Source organism: Pholcus phalangioides, unplaced genomic scaffold (assembly GCF_987345545.1).
Source record: "Pholcus phalangioides strain wild (caught in Gottingen) unplaced genomic scaffold, Ppha-v1.0 ptg000039l_1, whole genome shotgun sequence".
Taxonomy (NCBI): Eukaryota; Metazoa; Arthropoda; class Arachnida; order Araneae; family Pholcidae; genus Pholcus; species Pholcus phalangioides.
Window position 1 is genome coordinate 11,770,778 of NW_028301625.1, and position 22,837 is coordinate 11,793,614.

A 22,837-nucleotide genomic window follows, 5' to 3' on the forward strand; every position below is an offset into this window, starting at 1 on the left:
ACCATTGAAATTCAACTTTCACTTCATCCCAAAAACTAGAGCCGATCTGATAAAACCAATGTCAGATTCGGAATCGATGCCCCAAAAACACCCTAAAATCACTGAAATTTTTTTAAAAATAAAATCGGTATTGAATAGTGTAATCAATAGAAAAAATCCGAAACCAAAAATGATTTCGAATAGGTCAATTCATAACATAATAAATTTGATTACATAAAAGTTTCCGATTGAATCATTATTTTACTGTTTCCGCCAGTCACACATTCATCAAGCTATAATTTTTACATCCTTTATTGAAGCCTTTTACGCGTAACAGTTTCGATGAAAGTTAAAAAAAATTCAAAGAAATATTGCCGTTTTGTTGATCAACATGTAATCTGATTAAAACGACAACGTAAAATAACAATCGCACAGTGAACACTTACGTACTTTCGTGCACCTTCCCTCAAAAAATTTGACTTGATATTAAAGGTGAACATATTGCCACATTTTGGCAGAAAAGTGTTGATTTGGCTAAAAAAAATTTCAAACAGATCTCATTTAGCTAACACTTTACAAATCTGGTGATAAATTAAATTTGCCAACATAAGGGACGAAGCTAATACGTAAGTTCTACGTAATAACAACTTTATAATATCACACTACATGGAGGGGAAAAACGCCAATTGTGAAGGAAGAAGGCAGAACTTGGCTTCAAATGGGATTGAATGTTTCAGTTAATTTTTAAGAAGTGACAACCCGCTGCTGGTGGAGGAATGTACTTTCGTTCTGAGTTTGGCAAGTAACTGACCGTTAGAAAAAGTGGCACGTCACAAAATTTCAAACCTTATAACTCACTTAATACACTGCTGGCCACCGTAAATGCAACACCCTGCAGGAAGCATGCAAATAATATGAAATTTACAACATGCATTAGCGGAGGTGAGATATGCAAATGATTAGAATTTCAGCGCAGACGCACATCACGCGCGCCTGTGGCGCCACTTCAAAGCGCTATTTAAGGCTTGGAGATTTCGACGATTTGAAGTACGGCAATTGTGTTTTTCTTGTGGTTTTTTCAAAAAAACGATCAATTATGCCTCGTAGAAAACAGCGATCATCTTTTGATCAAGTATCCGAGTTCGACAGAGGAAGGATAGTGGCCTACCGAGATTGCGGATTATCTTTCAGGGAAATCGGTAGTCGTGTTGGACGAAACCAAACAACTGTAATGCGGATATGTGATCGTTGGATGCAGGAGGGTACGACGGACCGACGTGTTCGATCGCATCCACCTCAGTGCACCACTTCACGTGATGACAGGCGTATTGTGCGTATGGCAGTGACGGATCGCTCAGCCACATCACGAACCATAGCACAGCACATTCAGTCTGTACCGCATCATCCAGTGTCTGCGCGTACCATTCGACGCCGTTTACAGCAGAGTGGTCTGTCCGCAAGACGTCCATTGCTTCGTCTACCCTTGACGCAGAACCACAGACGTCTCCGCCGCCAATGGTGTGATGAAAGAAGGATGTGGACGGCACAATGGAATGAAAGTGTCTTTACTGACGAGTCACGCTTCTGTCTGCAACACCACGATGGTCGGATTCGAGTCTGGAGACACCGTGGAGAGAGGATGCTGAACAGCTGCGTTATGCACCGCCACACTGGTCCTGCACCGGGTATTATGGTATGGGGCGGTATTGGATATCACTCTCGCACTCCTCTAGTACGCATTGCCGGTACTTTAAAAAGCCAGCGCTACATCTCCGAGGTGTTGGAGCCAGTTGTCCTTCCTTACCTTCAGGGCTTGCCCACAGCCATATTTCAACAGGATAATGCGCGACCACACGTGGCACGCATTGTCCAAAGGTTCTTCGTCAATCGCCAGATTGAATTGCTTCCCTGGCCAGCTCGCTCTCTGGATCTTTCGCCGATAGAAAACATGTGGTCCATGGTTGCTCAACGATTGACCCAGATTATATCCCCAGCTGCCACACCAGATCAACTTTGGCAACGCGTGGAAGCTGCTTGGTCTGCTGTACCCCAAGAACACATCCAAAGTCTCTTTGAATCAATGCCGAGGCGTGTGGCAGCGGTGATCTCCAACAATGGCGGCTACTCTGGCTACTGATTTTGGCAGGAACCACACTTCACAGAAGTCTATAAATTTAATCATTTGATGCTTGGTCAACATGTTATCTACAAAATAAATATTGTTGCGATATCTCTTGTCTTTCTTGGTGTTGCAATTTGGGTGGCCAGCAGTGTATATTCATCCGATCAAAAAATGTGAAACACTTTTCTATATCAGTTTTTCACTAGGAATCACGTGTGTAATTATTGGACGGTCGATAGTTACCCTGAATACAGGGTGTATAGGTAAGAGGGCGTATGACATTTTACTGGCGAACGGTTGATCCTAGAGGCATACTTATAAGTATCCAAATAACGTTTTGTACGCAGACATATCATTTATGTTGCAAGGGGTTGTATAGTTATTAACTCTTTGAAGGGTGCGACATCGAAATATTAAAAAATTATTTGATGCACTGATACATATGGGTGTACATATTAGGTTTTTCAGAAAATTGAAAAACAATATTACGTTTTTATTTATATATGAATATGGACACCGTTTGTCCCACCGCGCACTTTTTTCCATATCTCCAGTATGTGTTCGGCCGTGCTCAGCGAGGTTGAAAATGCTTGGCAGGGAAAGCATTACACAAAGGCACCTTTACAATAGATAATATTTCATTTTATTAACCGGAAAAAGATTAGAATAGTTAAAGGATGTCATAAGATGGAGAAATACTTCTTTTAATTGTATTTTGATTCTTAATGGAAGACAATGTCTCAAATGTGTGTGTGACAATTGTTTAAATGCAAAATCAAAAAAAAAAAAGAGTTTTATAGAACTGCGATTTAAATGCGAAGAAAAAAAACCTGGATGTATATGTATGATATATATACGCAAAAAATGTATATAAAATGCAAAAAATTATATTAACAAAAAAGTTTTTTTATACTAATAGCTAAATTTATGGCTAAAAAGCATAGAAACCCATTCTTTCAAACTTGGGTTGCATACAGATTTGTTTGGCAAAACAATTTGCTCAATCAAGGATGATGTAAATAAACACATAAAAATCGCAATGGGGGAATTGTTCTTTCAGGTCCAAAATTTCATCATTCCAGGTCCAGTCTTTTCTCCAAATTCCGGAATAGTGTTTTGTTGTGGAGTTTTGCCAAAGCCTCCTAGATACTACATCTAGGAGGCTTTGGTTTTGTTACATTATTGATTGTTCTGTGGAGTCTATGTTTCATTAACAATAGATTCTTCCATAACAGTCGCTTCTTCATTCCGTGATAGACAAATTTCTATGCATTCTTGCATTTCATGATTATCAGATTCAATTGGGGAATCTGGATACAATGCATAGGCGGAATTGACTTGGAAGTCTGGGGGTGGGGGGGGGCAAGGTCATTATTGCTGGGGGGGGGCACGATGATGATGATGTCAATTCATCTATACATATATACATTAGATCAGTCGACTCCACGTTTGACTCTGGGGGGGGGGGGGCAATGCCCCCCAGGCTTCCCCCCCCTCCCCTGTATCTCCGCCTATGATACAATGGTATTTATTCAATAAGCGCAAGAGCTTCAGTAGCTGTTAGTCGTTAGTCCTTTTCGCGACATTTTACACATATGTAGGAATGTAGGGTTACTAACCGTCGTTTTTTAGGAGGGCATGTCCTCCTCTCTGCTGTCATTTCAAGCGTCCTCCTACGTTTCGGAAAATTCATTCTTTTGTCCTTTCTGGATTCCAGAATTACTTTTCTTTTTTTTTTTAGGAAATTTTTTCTCCACTTTGAAACATATTTCTTCATTGATATGAGTGTTTTTGTGGTTTTTTTCACACGCATTCACCAATAGACGTCGAAATTTCCAGAATTTTTTCTGTTTCTGCTTTTGAGAAAAATTATTGTTTTGGCCGGTTTTATTGGTCGGAATAGTGGCGCCATCTATTACAAAAATTGGGATAAGTGACGTCACTAAGGATGTGTGCGGGGCTACGAGATTGACATATCTCTTTCTCGTTAGGCTTGGATATAGCCACTAGAATATTTTTGAAAAACGTGGGACAAAAAGGGGTTCCCACCGCCCTTCAAAGGGGTAAAATAAAACTAATTAACTTTTTATACTGTCCCTGTGTGCTTGAAAACCCAATTAGAGAGTTGTTGTCCTGTCCCTCCTGACGCTAACTAAAAAAAATACACGTTTCAAAATGCAATATTCGCTGAGATATTCAAATTCGTAACTTTCCTCCGTTTTTCAAGAAGAAAATATTGTCCAAAGGGGGGCATGGGCAGGGCCGTTTTAAGAGCATCATGGGCCCCGGGTCAAGTGATTTTTCTGAGGTCCTACCTGGAATATTAATGAAAAATTCAACTACTTTTCGTTTTTTTGAGGAGCCCGGGCCGTGCCCGGTTGGCCCCACGCGGTAAAACGGTACTGGCCATGGACTAAAAAAAGGTTGCTGTGCTGTCTTCTAGTAATCGCAAAGTAGTTATACAGTCTCTATATTTCAAAATATCAATACCCAAAAAACGTACGTATGTAAGGGATGTTATGGGGATAAAAAAAGTCAGTGATATATACTCCCTATTGAATAGAAACTTTAGAAACGATTCTCCGTTTCGTAAAAGTGATTACTCTTTCACAGAAACGAAGAATCGTCACTTTCTATCCAATAGGGAGTTGCTCCAGACGAATTTGAATATGATTGCAGTATGGGCTTATGCAGTGTTTCTCAACCTTTTTCAGCCCATGTGTCCCCTCTTTGAACAATATTTTCTTCTTGTGGCTCCCGTCTTGTCCTCATTCCGGAGTGAGATTTTTTGTACTTTTTTGAATTGATTTTTTAAAGTAAAATGTGCATAATGAACGAAAAGTAACACCAGTCTTCGGATCCCAGGGCAGTGTCGACGACTTAGTGTTATTTTACAACTACGTCTTTTTTTTTTTCGCCCATTCGGTTAGAAAAAAATACCCATCTGGTTGTTTTTCTTGTTGTTTTGCTAATTGTTTTTCTAGTATTTTTGAAAGATTTTTCTCGTGCACTAGTGGTCTATTATTAAATCACGTGAAAATAAGGGTAGGTCCCGATAAATACCGGACATATGGTCATACACATGATGACTAAAATTGGTTGTTTAAGCCCAGTTACTAGTTGTTTTTCCATCTAGCTGGAAACTTTTTTGACTGCTGGCAACACTGTTCCTGGGTTAGAGTTTTCTCTTTGTAGCGGTTCTATGCAGCGTCTTCTCAACATCATGGGGCCTCCAAGAATAAAAATTCAAGTAGGATTTGTTTAAAAAAACGGGGAAAACCGGGACATTTTTGCAAAAAAGTCGGGATGGCTACAAAAACAGAAAAGACTGTCCCGGTAAATACGGGACGTATGGTCACTCCACTTATACATATTTGTACATTTATTCTTGAAAACCATAGAAATAGATCTATCACAGTACCAGATCTCATCATGTAGCCCCAGGAGTTTTTTACTAGCATGGAAGCAAAGTGATTTTACTGAGGTCTCCTACCCGGGTAGAAGTAACTGCCAACACATTTACATACTCTCAAAAATTGTAACTAGATCTCACTATCATGATGGCAGGATTCTGGATGCAGGGCCTGTTCTGGACATTTTTCAAGTGTAAGCGAATAATATTTTGGTTATGAAAAATCACCTTTCCCTTTTAGTTGTCACCCTAAAATATCGGATCCCTTCAGTTGGTGCCTTCTGCGGTCGCGTAGTTCGCAGGATTCGAGGTCCGGCCCTGTCCGGATGCAAATATAGTATCGCCGACTTGGGAATTCTCATTGACGAGTGGCTTAGGTTTTCTGAACACTGTTCCGCGGTGGTCAAAAAAGCGAATAGAATACTCGGTTTCATTCTTAAGAAGGTGTCTTTGCGTTCTCCTAAAGTGATCCTTCCACGTTTCAGGGACTTGGTTCGTCCTGGACTGAAGTATGCCGTAACGTTTTGGAAACCATACCTACTGAGGGACATAGACTTGGTTGAGGGGGAGCAGAGAAGAGCCACGCGTGCGTACAATTGTTGGTACATGGCGCATGGACCATGAACATCGAACTTAGGCTGTGCTCATAGTGGAGCGACGAGGTACGAGTTTCAAGAATTGTGAATAGGAAGAAAAAAATGCATGGAGTGGAGGAAGACATGTCCGCATATAGTAAAGGACGAGGAGGATAGAAAATGACCGGAGAGGTTCTGAAATGTAACGGTGTAATGAGGATGATCCCACCGCAGAAGAGTCAAAGAAAAAAGGAAGAAACGGACCAATCAGCAGATCGAGACGAAAATAGACAGGTTTGTTCAAATCGTGAACCTCGTTGAGCGCCCTCTTTCTCTTCCTCGCCTCGCTTCTCGAATATGTGCGGTGTAGAACAAAACAATACAATTGTTTTTTTCGCTACTCTATTATACACCTCCGTACCTCTTGGTCGCAGCACTATGTGCTCGGCTTTATATTAGTGGAGGGAGCAGGAGCCGCTGCGAGGGCAGTAACATCGAAGAATATGATGATATCATGCGACGTGTTTAATACACAGTTCGCGCCAGGCAATTTCCCCATTGAAATGTGCAGTTCACTCTCTATATATTGAATTAATTGTCTTTTCTTTAATTAATTAATTGTCTTTTGAAGATAAAAAAAATAGGATAGAGAATTCTTCTAAAGATAAAAAAGATTAAATTATATTTCTTTAATTAGTTCTGGATTTATTTCTTTCATTAATACTGGAATAATATATTTCATTAATGATGGAATAACTTCATTAATGATGGAATAACTTCATTAATGATGGAATAACTTCATTAATGATGGAATAACTTCATTAATGATGGAATAATTTCTTTTAATAACTGTGGAAGTATCTCTTTCATTAATCCCCAGGGCCCCGAACGGAATGGGGTCCACAAAAAATGTACACTTATTTTGAATAATAATAACCCTTTCAGGGGGGTAATCAATATAATTAAGAAAGGGGACACCAAATCGTGATTGGGTATATCCTGAGATCATTTTCAACCACTTATGTAGCAGCAGTTAAGTTGATTTCGAGAGTGATGATTTTACTCTGATACCGTTTTCAACTTATAGAAAATTTTCTGGAGTAGGATTCGTTTTCTTCTTCACCATTCCAAAATTGCGATCTACTACCATTAAAGCACTTTGAAACTGTTTTACCGTCTGAGCGATATGCTGCGTGTTGCGTCGTAATGTTTGTTCGTGGTAGCCTCAAAATGAGCGTCTGTGAGTCTAAAGGTCGAAACACACTACACCGACGTGACGTGATTATAACGTCTCTGACATGACGTGAAATCATGCCACGTCAATGTAGTGTGTCTCGGCCTAAAGGCATGGTAGATATTAGACCTCTTATTCGAATGAGCTGACTAGCATGTTACCCAGACGTGAACCATATCAAGTCTGCAACGTACTAGGAAAAAGAGTTGCATATTGATTATAACCTAAACATGCAACCCAACAGTTGGAAAAGAAAGCTTCCCTTCTGCAGGTATGGTGCAACATTACTCAACACCTTTATTAATATGACGGCTTCAACAGTTGGCTGGTGCGAAGATTAATTCGTGGAAGAAAATGCAACTGCCTTTGCGGGGAATCGAATCCACGTCCTCTCACTTACCGGATGAGCGCGCTAGACCGCTACGGTACAAAGGGAACGAGCCTCTCTTCTTAGAGCTTGTGTGCGCTGAACGGGACCGTACATAAACAGTCAGACCTAATTCAGACCATAGCTCATAATTTCTGATAGTGAAACCGGATATAGCGACTTATCCGAAGTTGATATCACTCTCCGCTGATCATACGAAAGTTTCAACAGCTGGCTGATGCATTCCGGAAAGAAAATTCAACCGCCTTTGCGGAGAATCGAACCCACGTCCTCTCACTTAGCTGTTGAAACCTTCGTACGATCAGTGAGGGAGTGACATCATCTTCGGATAAGTCGCCATTTGGTGGCTGTATCAGCAATTGTGAGCTTCAACTTGAGTTGTCCGACTATCGGTGTACGATCCCCTTCAACGCACACGAGCTCTAAGGAGAGAGGTTCGTTGCCCTTGTAGCGTATAGTGGTCTGGCCAACACCTCCTAGAGATAGAAGGCCTCTGCACTGTATGCCATAAACGTCATTCAGACTACCTAGCAAGTTTGCCACGCAGCATCGTATTTCGTTTCTTCTTATTTTGGCGTCGAATCTTCCTGATTGGCTTACAAATACCGCATAGTGATTGGATGTGGGGCATAGAAATCGCCAATTCTGAGCCCGATCATTTCTTTTCCTCACAACGATGGCACTTGCACGAGCAGGGAATTTTTCCCCCTGAATATTCTTAGGGAAAATGGACTACTTACTTGACGTCACAAGCGGTGGCCTTCTATCTCTAGGAGGTGTTGGTCTGGCGCGCTCATCGTTTAAGTGAGAGGACGTGAGTTCGATTCTTCGCAAAGCCAGTTGCATTTTTTTTCCTGACTTGATCTTCGCATCAGCCAGCTGTTGAAATCTTCATATGATTAGCGCAGAGTGACATCAACTTCGGATAAGTCGCTAACCGGTTTCACTGTCAGAAATTATGAGCTTTGGCCTGAATTAGGTCTGACTTAGGTCGAACTCGTATTAATATCGCCATTGGCTTCATATACCTCACGATTGCGTAATATCTCATTAATATTCTGGTGAAAGATATATATATATATATATCCTGAAGTTAATTATATTCTTATTCTGGGCTAAACACAGATTGAAATGTTTGAAAATTTGTAGTTTAAATAGATGATTACTTCAAAAAGGAAGATAAATCTCTAATAATTCATAGGCTGACCATATATACTGCCAGGGGTAATACTAAATTTTATGCTTCCGTTGTAGAGTGGGAAGAGTATGGAACAAATTGCCACCGGATCTTGTATGTTCATCCACATGTCACAATTTTTGTCATTCGCTAAGTGCTTTTGATCTCTCAACTCTTTTAACATGCTATGCATTTTAATTCATCATATTGAGTTTTATTGCTATATATGTTGTGTTCGGTATTTCATTTTTATTCATTTAATTTTTTTTTACTTATTAATAGGTGTCATCTTTTTATGTATTTTCCCCCTTTATGTGCGTTTTTCGAGTGTAATATTTTTATTGTTTTCACTGATATAACTATTTTTTCCTCTCTCTCTCTCTCTCTCCTACCAGTTCTATTGATTATTTTAATTTGAAATGACATGCAATTTTTAAATTTTTTTTTATTTTATCATACATTGAATTTTATTTTTGTATACTTGTGTATCTTATTGTCAGCCATGTTCGATTATTGTTCATTCCCTATGAATATATTCCTATGTTCATTCCCTATTCGGGGATTTTTAACATATTTATTGGTGTCATCTTTATGCATTTTTCCTTCTACATAGGTTCGTGTATCGGATTAATTTAGTTTTTACTGATATCCCCTGCTTTTTCCTTCCAATTCATTGTTTGTATTGTGTACCTAGTAAAGTCAGGGACCTTTGGCCTTTAACAGGTTTGTATGCTAAATAAATAAATAAATATCAAAGAGAAAACACGACGAATTGAGATCCTAAAAATGGAATATCGCTAATTACAGCCAAAATAGTTACCAAACGTGAACAAAATAGTCAGTTATCGCTGAAATTGCTGGCCAATGGTAGGAAAGAAAGCCCTGCTGCAAATTGCAGTAGGTAAAAATGTATTTCTCGAAAAATATGTTTAACGACTGCTATGGGAGATATACGTTCATATTTTCAATAGTGAAATTATAATTTATGAGTTATGAAAGTAGTCGTAATTGATTTCAGCAAATGATAAAAATTCAAGTAAATATTCGTTGAAAATACAGAAAAAATACATATTATATATATATATGTATTCACAAATGTCGGATCAAGTGAAAATTAGTAGGATCAAAGTGAATTTTCACAAAGGACGGAAAAATACGAGTATGCCCTGTAAAATACGGGTCATATGGGTCACTCTAGTTATTCGCAACATTATGTAGTTATTTAAACGTTGCGTAGTTTCTTTCTCGCAAAAGGAAATGTTTTTAAAGTTTCTATAACAATTGAACGAAACTTTTTAAATGATGTAAAAATTACATGAATACTGTGTTTTCCCCACACTATAATTGGGTAGAGAAAACATCTTAATACTCAGGTAATTAAGGTGGCCTTGGAATCACTCTAACTTGAAACGACTGCACAACGACATTCATTGATGATTCATTTCACCTTCACCTCATACACATCAATCATTATTCGTCGTTTTCGAAAAATCTATGCACATACCATAAGGTTTTTGTAATTACAATTTCCACCCATAAAAGACAACAAAATTTAGCTTTATTTTTTCTAAAACATAGCTCGAGTACATCTTTTTTGGTATTTTTTTGACATTAGTCAAGGCATTTTCATCGCCTGCAGCATAATTTTGTATAGCTTACTTACACAGTATATACAGACTTTACATGAAATGTATGTACAGGCGAATAGGTTGTTTTCTCCCATCAATCTGAAAATAATTTGTGAGAAAATACACTGAAATATATGCGGTATCTATATATATATCAATACCGGGGGGAAGGGCAATTTTATTGGTGCTTAACAACCTCATTACTTGAAGATAACGAAGGACCGAAATGTGGTAAGATGATTAGAGCCCGGATTATATGCACTTAAAGAGTGGCGAAATATGCTCTAAAATATGCAAATATCCACTTAAAAATATGCAAATATCCACTTAAAAATTGCCAAAATATGTACTTAAAAATTTTTCAAAATATATGTATTAAAAAAACCCAAAAGAAGTTATGCACTATAAATCTTGAAAAAGTTTAAAATTCCGAAATATGTACCTAAAAATGAGAAAATATCCATTAAAAAAATTACCACGGAAAAAAAAAACAGACATGTTTTTAAAATGCACATTTTCTATTTCTTCGAGAAGTCCATATTCATTTCCAAAAAAAAAAAAAAATATCCCGACATATGCATATACTGCATATGCAAATAATTTCTACATATTTTTTATTCGGCCATTTTTAATTTCTAGTTTGTTGCAATTGCTCAGTTTCGAAATATCAGTAACAAAAGAATTTCGACACTATTTTTAAAAGAAAAACTACTTTTTCACCAAAAGCACTTTTGACATATCTCTATTAACCTTACAATAAAATGGTTGATATATTTGGAAAATACAATATATATATCACAAACATCTCTATTAATTTACTAAATCCCACCTGTGGAGGAAAAAACCCATTTTTATGAGAATATTACGAGCAATATTTATTTGGAAACTAAGAAAAAGTAATTGAGTAATAATAATTGAGTAAAATAAACCTTTAAAAAACAATATGCACTTTGGAAAATTTTCTTTGATTTTATGCATTTATACGCGATAATGCTAAAAAATCCCAAAATATGCAAACGCGTATGCGCATATGCATTTTCATATAATCCGGGTTCTAGTAATGATACTCGCTTCTGAACTATTTTTTAGTTCTGTGTTAGATGGACTTGTAGGTATATTTTGTGTGTGTGATGGCAAATTTCTTTCCCCAAGTGTATCTATACCCAGTTATTACCACGCTCAAAATATGGGAAAATTGGAATTTTCTTGAATGATATTAACACAATAAGGACGGGATTACACTATAAAAGTTTTGTGAAAGTGCTTTTATAAAACCTGAAAATACAACCAATACGCTGATCGGTTACATTCGAGCAAATTTGACCAATCAGTTTATTGGTTGTATTTTTCAAGTTTTATAAAAGCACTTAAAGATTTATCAAGATATAATATATAATTTGACATTTGTGAGAAGAAAAACCGGTTTTGAATATACAGGGTAATACAGGGTATACCCTGTAAATCCTAATTCTGCCTTTATCTCATCAACCCTTCATCGTAGAGGTTTTAATCTAAGAAAAATGTTTAAAATGTGTTCGGCAATCACTCTGTATCAGTTTTGAGAGTGAAAATACAGTGTGCCACAAAATAAGAAATCTAAATTTTTACCCTCTAACTTCCAATTAGAAAGTTGTTACCCTGTCTTTTCTGACTCAAATAAAAAAAAATCCGATGTTTCCAACAGCAAATCTGAGAAAAGTTGGGAAAGGACAATATAAATGAGGGGAAGGAGCGTTGTCCGTTAGTTTTTGCTGCTATATATATATATGAACTGTTCTCTGTTTTTGAATTAAAATATCTCTGTGAATATTGCAGTTAGAAACATGGGAATTTTTTCTGTGGGCGTCAGAAAAGACAGGGCAACAACTTTCAAACTGGAAGTTAGAGGACAAGGGGAATCATAGAAAAATTTAGATTCTTTATTTTGTGACACACCGTATTCTCGCTCTTAAAACTGGTACAGTTTAAATTTACAGTAATTTCTGACAGCCTTTTGAGCATTTTTTAAATTGGAATCACACCTCTACGCCAGGCAGTTGATGAGATAAAGGTCGCGTTAGCATTTACAGGACACCCTGTATAGGCTAAACGCATGGAAAAACGTAACTATGAAAATATAGAGAAGCGATTTTTTTTCCTTTGTAAAATGCCAATGTGTGATTCCAATTTTGTGATGTATCTGTTACGGTAAATCAGTGATTATCCATAACCACCGGTTATTATGCATGGTCACCACAATCGTCTGATAAATTTTCCTACATTTATTTAGTTTCACCGGTGATTATGAATAATTCCTGAATAAAGTTGGTTAGCATGATAAATATGTCAGAAATCATGTAGAAATAAAACTTAAATTTAACCACTTATCAATATTTCCCGTACGTGATGGGTGTACTACACTATTATTTAATGGAAATTAAATGAAAATAAGTGTTAATAAGCATAAAAACGTATGTACAGGGTTATTATAATTAAAGTTCCCGTATTCTGAGTGGTTTTTCTCAGAAACTGCTTATCCGAATACAGCTAAATGTGTAGGATATCTTAATGAGACCACGAGAGAGAGATTTATGAAATAAATAAAAAGTTCATTTTTCGACCACCAGGTGAAAAAGTGGCACTTTTTAATTGCATTTTAAATTTTTTCATGGTCAATATAGCGTATGTATCACCTAGTTTCAATGGAATACGTCTACCAGAACGGGAGCTACATAGGTCTCTCTGAGTAGTTTCAGTATACTGACACTGCTCAGATCAATGTAGCACCCGTCAGTATATTGACACTACTAATTCTGGTGAATTCATTTGGTGATGTTGATTATGTTTGAAAATGCTGATAAATGTGAAGAAAGCTAACATTACAAGACTGATAATAATTTATCCGGTTTTATCCTTATAACTAGAGCTCGGCAGTGCCGTGTTAACGCATGGGCCCACCCAGGCACGGCCCGGGGGCCTCAAGGGAAGAGGGGCTTCAGAGAAATTAGAACTGGTTGAAATTTTCGAAAATTTTTCAGGTAGGGCCTCAGAAAAATCACTTATCCCGGGGGCCCATGATGCTCAAGACGGCCCTGGAGCATTATATGCACTAAAAAAGTGGCAAAATATACTCTAAAAATATGCAAATATGCACTTAAAAATGCAAAAATATGCACAAAAAATGAGAAAATTTGCATTAAAAAAATCACCATGCAAAAAAAAAAGCATATGTGTTTTTAAAATGTCTGGATTATACAGCACCAGTTCCAAAAATATTCCCTCATATAACTCGCAAATAACTTCTACATATTTTTTATTCAGGCATTTTTTAATTTTCAGTTTGTTGTATCTTCTCGATAACGAAAATACCAATAGCAAAAGAATTTCGACATTATTTCTAAAATAAAAAAATTCAACACTTTGACATATCTCTAGAAATAGCATTACAATAAAACGGTTAATATTCGTTAAATACTTTATAAATTTGTATTAATTCACTAAATTTCACCTGCTGGAAAAAAACCGATGTTATGAAAACATTATGAACAATATTTATTTGAAACATAAAAAAAATTGAGTGAGCTCTTAAACAAACCTTCAAAAATATGCACTTATACTAAAAATTCTTTGATTTTATGCATTTATATGCATTAATTTAAAAAAAAGGCCAAAATATGCAAATGCGTATGCACATATGCATTTCCATATAATCGGGCTCTACTTATAGCACTTATTTAAATTTAATTTAATTTTCATGAAAAAATATGTGTAGTACACACACCGATCACGTACGGGAGAAACTGATAAGTGATTGAAATTTAAGTGATATTTCTCCGTATGATTTCTCTTCCACATTTATTATACTTACCAATTTCATTTGGGAATTATGCATAATCACCGGTAAAAGTGATAAATGTAGGAAAATTTACCAAACTTACCGAGACGATTGTGGTGATTATGCATAATTTAACCAGCTATTATATATGGATAATCTCTCTCTCTCACCGATTTATCACATTTACCGTAACATGTACATAGGGTACCACTCTTAGCTTTGTCCAATAGCTATTTGTTAGTCTTATAGGAAACTTCCAATTACTAAAAATGTTCGAATTTTTTTAAGTCCGGGATTATACACTATAAAAGTTTTAGAAAAGTTCTTTTACAAAACTTGAAAAATGCAACCAATAAGAGTATCAATTACATTCGAGCGAATCTAACAATCGCCGGTATGGTGGTGGAGTGGTCATAACGGTGGACTGCACCGTCGCCACAGTGGTGGTCGTCTGAAGTTGGTTTTCTGTGTTCCAACTCAGAATGTATGGTGTAGCAGTAGTAGGTAGGGTCTCCAAAAAAATGGCTCGGGGATCCATGATGTTCTTAAGTCAGCCACCTCGTTGGGCAATTTGCCTGTTGTGGCGTTGTATTTGTAGGAAACTAACATGCAAAATACTGTTAGCTAAAATGGAAGAAATATAATCAGTGAATAATTACAATTTTGTTTTAATTAAAATCGGCATTTTATGCAATCTCAGTGTGAATTTGATGGTGCGTTGATTGCTATCGGAAAACTATGTATAGCAGAGATGAAAGTTTTTTGTCACTTCTATGCCTGGCAATAACAAGTTTTGTCAGATGATTATTTCTCAGACATTAACTCCTGTTTGCGTTTAATGGGGCTGGAAGGGCGAGGCTTCCTGAGAAGAATTAATGCTAAGAATTGAAATTTTTTTAAAGAACAATTCCGAGAACCTCATTCCTTTAACGTTCTCGAAACCGAAAATGTCCGAGTCTTATAGATTATGGCCTCTAAGTTTCAAGGACAAACACGAAACAATGTCGAACTAGGCACTTACTGCTGGAAAAAGCCAAAAAAGACAAAAAAATAAAAATATGTAAAAAAGGGCATTTATAAAATTTTTCCTGAACTTCCAGGCTCTACTAATAAGGAATATGCCTAAAATTTACAAAAAATTTAACGTTTCACAACTCGGTCAATATTGATCGTAAAAATATGGATTTCATTTTGTTTAACATGTCAGTTCATGAAAATGATTCCCTAGGTATGACTTATAGGACCCGGAGACAGTATAAAAATTTTGATTTTGTAATTTTTTAACACTTTTTTCAGACTTCAATGGCTTTTAAGATGATAGGTGACATTATTTGAAAAATCATATTATTATTATCATATTATATCATCATATTATTTGAAAGTTTTTTTTTTTAATAGGAAATTTCGTCTAAGACTAACGGTATTAGTTATTGAACAACGAGAAGAGTAGATACCCTCTGACGTAGATCTGCTATACTCTCCAAATTTCTAATTCAAATTTCTTTTCTTTCTTTTTCGCCGTGTCTTCTTCTTTGGTTCTGCTAAAAAATCCACCTTGAGACACCACTGGAATATTCGAAAGAAATTCTGGCGAATAAGATTCAAATACTGGCACACTTGCGCTCTGCTTGTTGTAGTTCTCTGGAGTTTTGACTATTTCGGAAGTGGACCTTTCCAAATTTGAATTGGGAGAATCCGTAGAACTAAAGAGAGTGGGGGCTTTTTCGAGAACCTAAGGTGAAGAAACAAAAACAAAAGTTCAGATTTTCAATAGAAATTTCAAGACAGAATGTACTTATTCCCAAATATGAAATTTAGGTGTGACCTATGTATACCTACCTCTGCAGTGGAACTTTTACGGATTTTATATCTAATTTAATGTTAAAATTTCTTGCTTAATTCGAATTTCTTGAATAATTCGAAGTTAGAGGGAAAAATCATGATTTTTGCATGAGCAAATTTAGTTTCAAAAAATTCTACAAGAAGTCAGACTTTTCTTGAAAAAGCAAATCTTCAAAGACAAATAAAGGGGTTGGCAAATTCCTGTTTTTCCTCTACTCTTCTTTTTTTGATAATTCAATGCCCATTTTAACAATGTTCATCTGGAGTGCATCGATACTGTGTACCACTTAATACCGATTATGTTTCTGTAATCTATAGATCAAGTTGTATCATTTAAAATCTGAATCTTTTGATGTCGTTATGAGTATGGAAAATATCGGAAAGTTCAAATTGTGCAGTGTGTTAATGAAAGTATATTTCCTTGATAGCATAAGAATGATACGCAAAGTTTAGGAAACGGTTTCATAATGGATTATCATGACCTGTTTCCGTAAATCAGGCTTTGAGCATGGTCAAAAAATTCTAGTGATTCTGATTCCAGAACAGTGGAATAATGTAGCAGCTACGATCAATTATTATAATTATAAATTATTAAAATTTGGGCAACCGTTTCGTAACTGACAAAATTTTAATAAGTGATGATTATTGCCCTATGTGAATATTGATGATTAAGTTGCAATTTGTAGTCATTTTACGGATCTAGGATAGATTAATTGGATAATTCGAACTTTTTCCCAGTGACTTTGGACGTATTGTAATAGCTATGTTTTATTGCAGGGGTTCTTAACCTTTTTCCGTCCCTGACCCAAAATCAATAAGATCAGTTTAGTGACCCATGGGTCTATTTGTTTTTCGAGATCAGTGGAACCAGTGACGCAATAAGTGCATTTATAACAGGATTGATCGCAAGGGGATTTGTACGCTTCATCTAGGAAGCCCCTGCCAATCAAGTTTGGGTCATGACCCATAGCTTAACAATCCCTGGCTGTAAGTGAATGTGTACAATCCATCTCGGAAGCCCTGCAACTCACGTTTAAGTCGCGACCTATAGGTAGTAAATTATCCATGGCAATAGACCGGAGTTGTGCTCGGTTTGAAAGAAAGAAAGGTTAAGGACCCCTGTTTTATTGGAAGAAGTAATTTTTTTTTCACTTACTTCAGAAGAGGACCTATCTCGAAGACTAGTTTCTGAGCTGACTAAACTGTCTATTGGCTCAGGGCTGTACGTAGAAATAACGGGCTTTGAATCATCTGACCATTTTACCGCTTTCGTTTGGTGCACTGCTTTATTTTTAAAAATATCAGTCGATATTTCATCTGGACCAGCAGATTCTCGAGAGGAAATTTCAGAATTAATTGATTCCAGTCTAGCCATAATGTCTCGCAGCTTTTCGATGGAATGTGGCATTTGAAGCTGAGGGACTTCAACAAGTTCCGTAGATTCTCTCCTTTCTGTAGCCTCTCTTTTCTCACTGGCACTTTTAGGAGGCAAAGTCCGTATTCTTACATCAAAATGTATTGGTGAAGTCTGATCAACAGACCGTATGTCGTCACTGTCATTATCACAAGATTTTAAATCTTTGGCGGTAGTTGAGGGCTTCCGTTGCCGAATTATTACGTTCCAGTTATTGGTTTTCTCGATGGCAGATTTGGTAGCAATTTTTGAAGTCTTGAGAGCAGATTCTAATTCATCAGTAGTCTGTTGTAGTTCACTGTTGGATGTTTCTGTATTGCTAAGACTTTCGAAGTTCTGAATTTTTTCGTTGCCCGTTGCTAACACAGTTTTCAATATTGGAAATGTAAGTTTAGAACTTTCTGTTCCCTCCGAATTATTTTCGTCCTGAACGTCTTCGGGAGTTTCACATTCGTCAATGTTACGGTGACCATCTTTTACGTGTTCTTCTATAATATCTCGCGTAACAGTTGTCTTCACCTCAGTAGATTCGGTTTCGACTGTAGTTGTTATAAATACGTCAGAGATGTCTTTGATGCTAATACTTTTCTCTTCCTTCAAGTAATTCAAAATATCAGGACCATCAATGTCTTTTAGAGATGAAGCGGTTGGATTATATTTTTGTATGTTGCCACTTGGCTGTTCTCTGACATTTGGCTCTTTAGTATGAACTTTTAGTGAAGCGTTAATATGCTTGTCTGATGTTTCACGCTGTGACTTGCTTTCAGTTGTCCTGCTTCTTGTAGTGGAGGTGACTGTTGTGTTTTTTTCATTCGATCTACTCACACGCACTGTGTCCAAGTTCAATACTTCCCTTCGCGTTTCATGAGCTGTTTGAGTGTCTACTTCATCGACGCCTGTACTGCGATGCATTCCAATTTCTTCCACGATTTTTACCTTCTGTTTCTTCTTATTGACTTGAGCATATACAGGCATGGAATGCGTTGGAGATGTGACACTAATGTCAACATTGTTACTATTATCACTAGATTCGGGTTCTAATACAGTAGTTACAATTTGGTCTTCCAATTCTCCAGATCGATATATTTTTAATGGTGGCGTAGAAGATGAACGCCGATGAACTCCAGGGAAACTTCGCCGTTCTGTCCGATCTTTCCGTAAGACCGCTTTAGGTATTGTTAGACACGGACCAGAACGATCCTTGAAAAGAAAAGGTAAAGAATAATCAGGAAAAATTTAAATCAATAATTTTTTTTTCGTGAAATTAATAGGCTGTATATATATATACAGGGTGGATACTATCCACCGCCCAATAATTGTACACATGATTCCTTGTGGAAAACTAATGTCGGAGAACGTTATCCGTTTTAAGATCGGTAAAATCTTTCGGGAGTTTATAACTATAACTGTTTTGAAGTTGTGTGACGTGTCAGTTTCATAACGGTCAGTTACGCCACACACACACACACACCTAACGAAAGTAAATTTGTTCCCTTGCAACGGGTTGCAACTTCCTGAAAATGAACTGAAATATTCGATCTCGTTAGAAGCCAAGCTCGGTATTTCTTTACCACGATTGGCGCTTTTTCTCCTCGTGTAGAGTATGTTATAACCTTGTCATTACGTGTTACCTTCGCCCGCTATATTGACAAATTTATCACCTGATTTGTAAAGTGCTAGACAAATGAGATCTAATTGAAATTTTTTTAACCAAAATATTAACACTTTTTGTCAGAATGTGTAATTTTCTCTCCTTCACTATCAAGTCAATTTTTTTGAGGGAATGTGCATACGTGTTTACAGCGAAACCGTTTGTTTACCCTTCATTTGAATTAAACCACATGTTGATCAATAAAACAGGGCAATATTTTTTGAGGCAATATTTTATATTTTAATCGAAACTGTTACGCGTAACGCGTTAAAAGCTTCAATGAAAGGATTTAAAAATGATAGCTTGGCGAAGGTGACTGGTGGAAACAGTAAAATAATAACAATGATTCAATCAGAGACTTTTATAATCAAACTAATTATTTTATGAATTAAAATATTGAAAATAATTAGTGCTCTCTTTCGGATTTTTTCTATTGATTATTCATTCAGTCACATTTCATATCGAATTCTACAGAAATTGATCCAAAAGTCAAGAAAAACTTTAAAATTCAATAATTCGCTGTACACATTGCAATAAAGATTTTTCACTTCATTGAAACTATAATTGGTTTTTATCGCGGTGAAATGTTGTCTTTCATGAACCCGTACTGTCTTGATAAATTTACTTTTCTTTTCACAAGAAATATTTCGACGTGTTCGAAATTTATTCCAGCCTACATGATTCACGCAGAACGATAGGAAAAATATAATTGTGTATAAAAGAACCATAAAATTAAAATTCTTTAATTTCCTTCAATGGTCATTTTTTCAGGTGAAATTTTATTCGGGGGGGGGGGGACGTATTTATAAGGTGCGATTGCTCCGGGTCCCTCTTACCAGTCACGGACTTCAGGCTTTCGCCGCCCTAGGCACAACAAATTTTGCCGCACTTTTGAGATACTCTTATATTTCACGTTTCTTAATTTTTTTTCTGAAAAACAATGCACCCTTCCATCCCCCCCCCCCCATAGCTCTCAATTTTCAAAATGAAAGCTATCTCTTTATTTTTTGTTCTCTAAACATGGTTTTGAATATTGTTTCATATGCACGCTGATAACATATGGGTGCCGTAAAAATTTGTAGTTGTTAGACTTCATAATGACAATTTGTGACTGTGATCGATTTCATTCAACAAGTTTATTGTGTTAATCAAGTTAATTGTGTTGGAGAATTACACTCAAAACCTGTGATGATTGAGACAGGGTGTATGCGATGAACGTAGCAATTTTTAGACCATCTACAGTGATACCTCGGCTTACGAAGATAATTCGTTCCAAAATCATATTCGCTAGCCGAAACGCGATTTGCCATAAGTTTCTATGGAAAGTTATTTAATCTGTTCCAGGTACGGACTGAAATTTGAAAATAGGTTTTATAGAACACCAAGTTCTTGACGAACACTATTCTTTTATAGAACACTAAGCCTTGTAGAAAAGACAAAAGTTGATCAAAGGCTGAAATGAACAGCTGCACAATCGGATGAAGGAGATTTAAAGGAAGATGAGATACTGTTGATCTTTTTATTTTACACTATGTGCACAACTCACTCGGGTTCATAAGTGCCCTGTTAAGTGATGTGGTCAGATCATTTCTGTGTTTCACAAATGCAGATAGGAAAGATAAGCTCCCCAACAAGGGTTCTCAACCTTTTGTAACCACGGACCCTTTTCGCTGATAAGATGAAGGCTGCAGACCGCTTTCCCAAATAATTATTCAGTACATAATGATATACAAACAATATTGTTTTCTCATCCAACCCCTCACTGTCCCTTGAAACCTCTCTTAAGGCCAAAATGAGGTGCTTGGCCTGTGGTTAAAACCACTGTCCTAGAGTTTCCATACTGTCCCGTTTGATGCAAAAAGAGCTTGCACACTAAAAACATTGAAGTTTAGGGTCTTTTTCATTTTTCTCTTAGCTTGAAATGAAATGGAACGAAATAGCATGGCTCAAAAGATTTCTGGAAGAGAAATAGAAGTTTATTTGAAGAAAATGATTCTAAAAGACGGATGTAAATTAATCAGACTCGAGTGGCACAGTGATTCTGATGATGATTGCGTAAAAATTCAGCTTACAACGCTGCTGTGTTATGTGAGCACGTCCATTCATGTCAACTAAAACGTTTGTTAGCTGAATCCGTATTCGTTAGCTGAGTTATATCACTGAGTATATAACAGCCGAGGTATCACTGTTATTGTTGCTGGTGAAGTGCACTGTGATATCGTCTGTTCAAAGGTTCGTGAAGATGAAAACGGGCTTCATCTGAGTAGATATGAAAGTTTGAAATTTCACAATCAAAAATAAGATCTAATATTGCCTGACAAAATCTTTATCCATTATAACTCCAGGTAAGTGATAGCACAACTTGGAAGTTTTGGTAATAAAACCGATAAAGATGTCTACACGAGAAACAAATCTCTTCGAGACATGTTAAAAAAAAACAGCATGATTCTTGGGTCTCGGGTTAAAATACCCACTTGTTACTCATTTTTCATATTAGCTACAGAATGACAACTTTTTTAGTAATGTATATCTTTAACGGAACTTAAACTCCAACAAAATTGATCGAGATAGATTAAAAAAACATCATGACAATTAAATTTTCGTCGCAGTTAACGTTGGATGACTGTAACTGACAATGTTTTGAAAAACAGTTGTAGTGCTGTAGCATTCCAACGTATTATGTCATATTAAATCATATTAAAAACCATCCGACAATAACACAATGTAAAATACAGTACTTCCACAGAACAGCTAATTTTTTTTTAGGATTTTAAGAAACAATCTTACTTGACTGAAGCGTAGAAGGTGCGTAGTTCCATCCGACGACTCCGTACTCGTAGTTGACGTTGATGGAGTCAACTCGAGTGAATCTGGACTTACATCTGCACTGCTGGAGCGATAGGTGCGCTCGTACGGATGATCAGAAACCGTGTGTGTTCTCAAGGATGCAGAATACGGCACAGCACGAGGAATTTTCACTGTATGGTTCAATATAGCACCAGAAATCAACGAAGATTGCTGAGGCGACAGATTACTTAGTTTCGTCATTTGACTCGGAGGAGCCGAGGATACTGTCTTGCGGCGAACCAGATGAATATTTCTCTTTTTGAGGCAAAAATACGCGATTCCTATTCCTAATGTCAGTAAAGAAAGGAAAAGAAGAACACAAATGATGATTAGTATCTCAACCTCAGACAGCCGAGCTTTCTGAATACTCTTGGTTCCTTTATTAGGTGGCCTGAAAGATACATAAAAGAAAGGAATTACACAAAAGGTATAGAAATTCCAAAGCTACGTAAGTAGTAAATTTTTAACAGAAAATTCTAGAGTCAGCAAAAAAATTGACCTTCACTCAGAAACATCCTTTTCTTGAACTTTGATCCCAGACGCGTGGATTAATATTCCATAAAAGTGACACATTATTATTTACGTGCGTTTTTCTCAACTTATTTATACACCATTCGAAACGATGGAAAGTAAGACTCATTGTAATTTGGAATTCTTAGGAGACACGTACATATAATGCCCATAACCATCACTGATCTAACAATTACCAGCAGTATCTAGTTCACTCAACTCCATCTGTAGTAAATTGCTGTAT

At 36.7% G+C, this 22,837-nt stretch overlaps 1 protein-coding gene across 2 annotated transcripts in view; it reads right to left on the bottom strand.

Moving 5' to 3' along the window:
• Nucleotides 1-10,533: 10,533 nt before the first annotated feature.
• LOC149065576 (uncharacterized) overlaps nucleotides 10,534-22,837 on the bottom strand; it is a 41,952-nt gene continuing 29,648 nt past the window's right edge. Inside the window, exons 7-10 of one of the 2 annotated variants that reach the window (XM_089253576.1) lie at nucleotides 22,024-22,474; nucleotides 17,328-18,785; nucleotides 15,784-16,061; nucleotides 10,534-10,614 (exon numbers count right to left, since the gene is read on the bottom strand). In XM_089253576.1, coding sequence (XP_089109702.1) covers nucleotides 15,801-16,061; nucleotides 17,328-18,785; nucleotides 22,024-22,474 — 2,170 coding nt within the window. In that variant the 3' untranslated portion in view covers nucleotides 10,534-10,614; nucleotides 15,784-15,800. Of the gene's footprint in view, nucleotides 10,615-15,687; nucleotides 16,062-17,327; nucleotides 18,786-22,023; nucleotides 22,475-22,837 lie in introns of those variants that run through there. The other variant, XM_089253575.1, reaches the window with a different exon arrangement.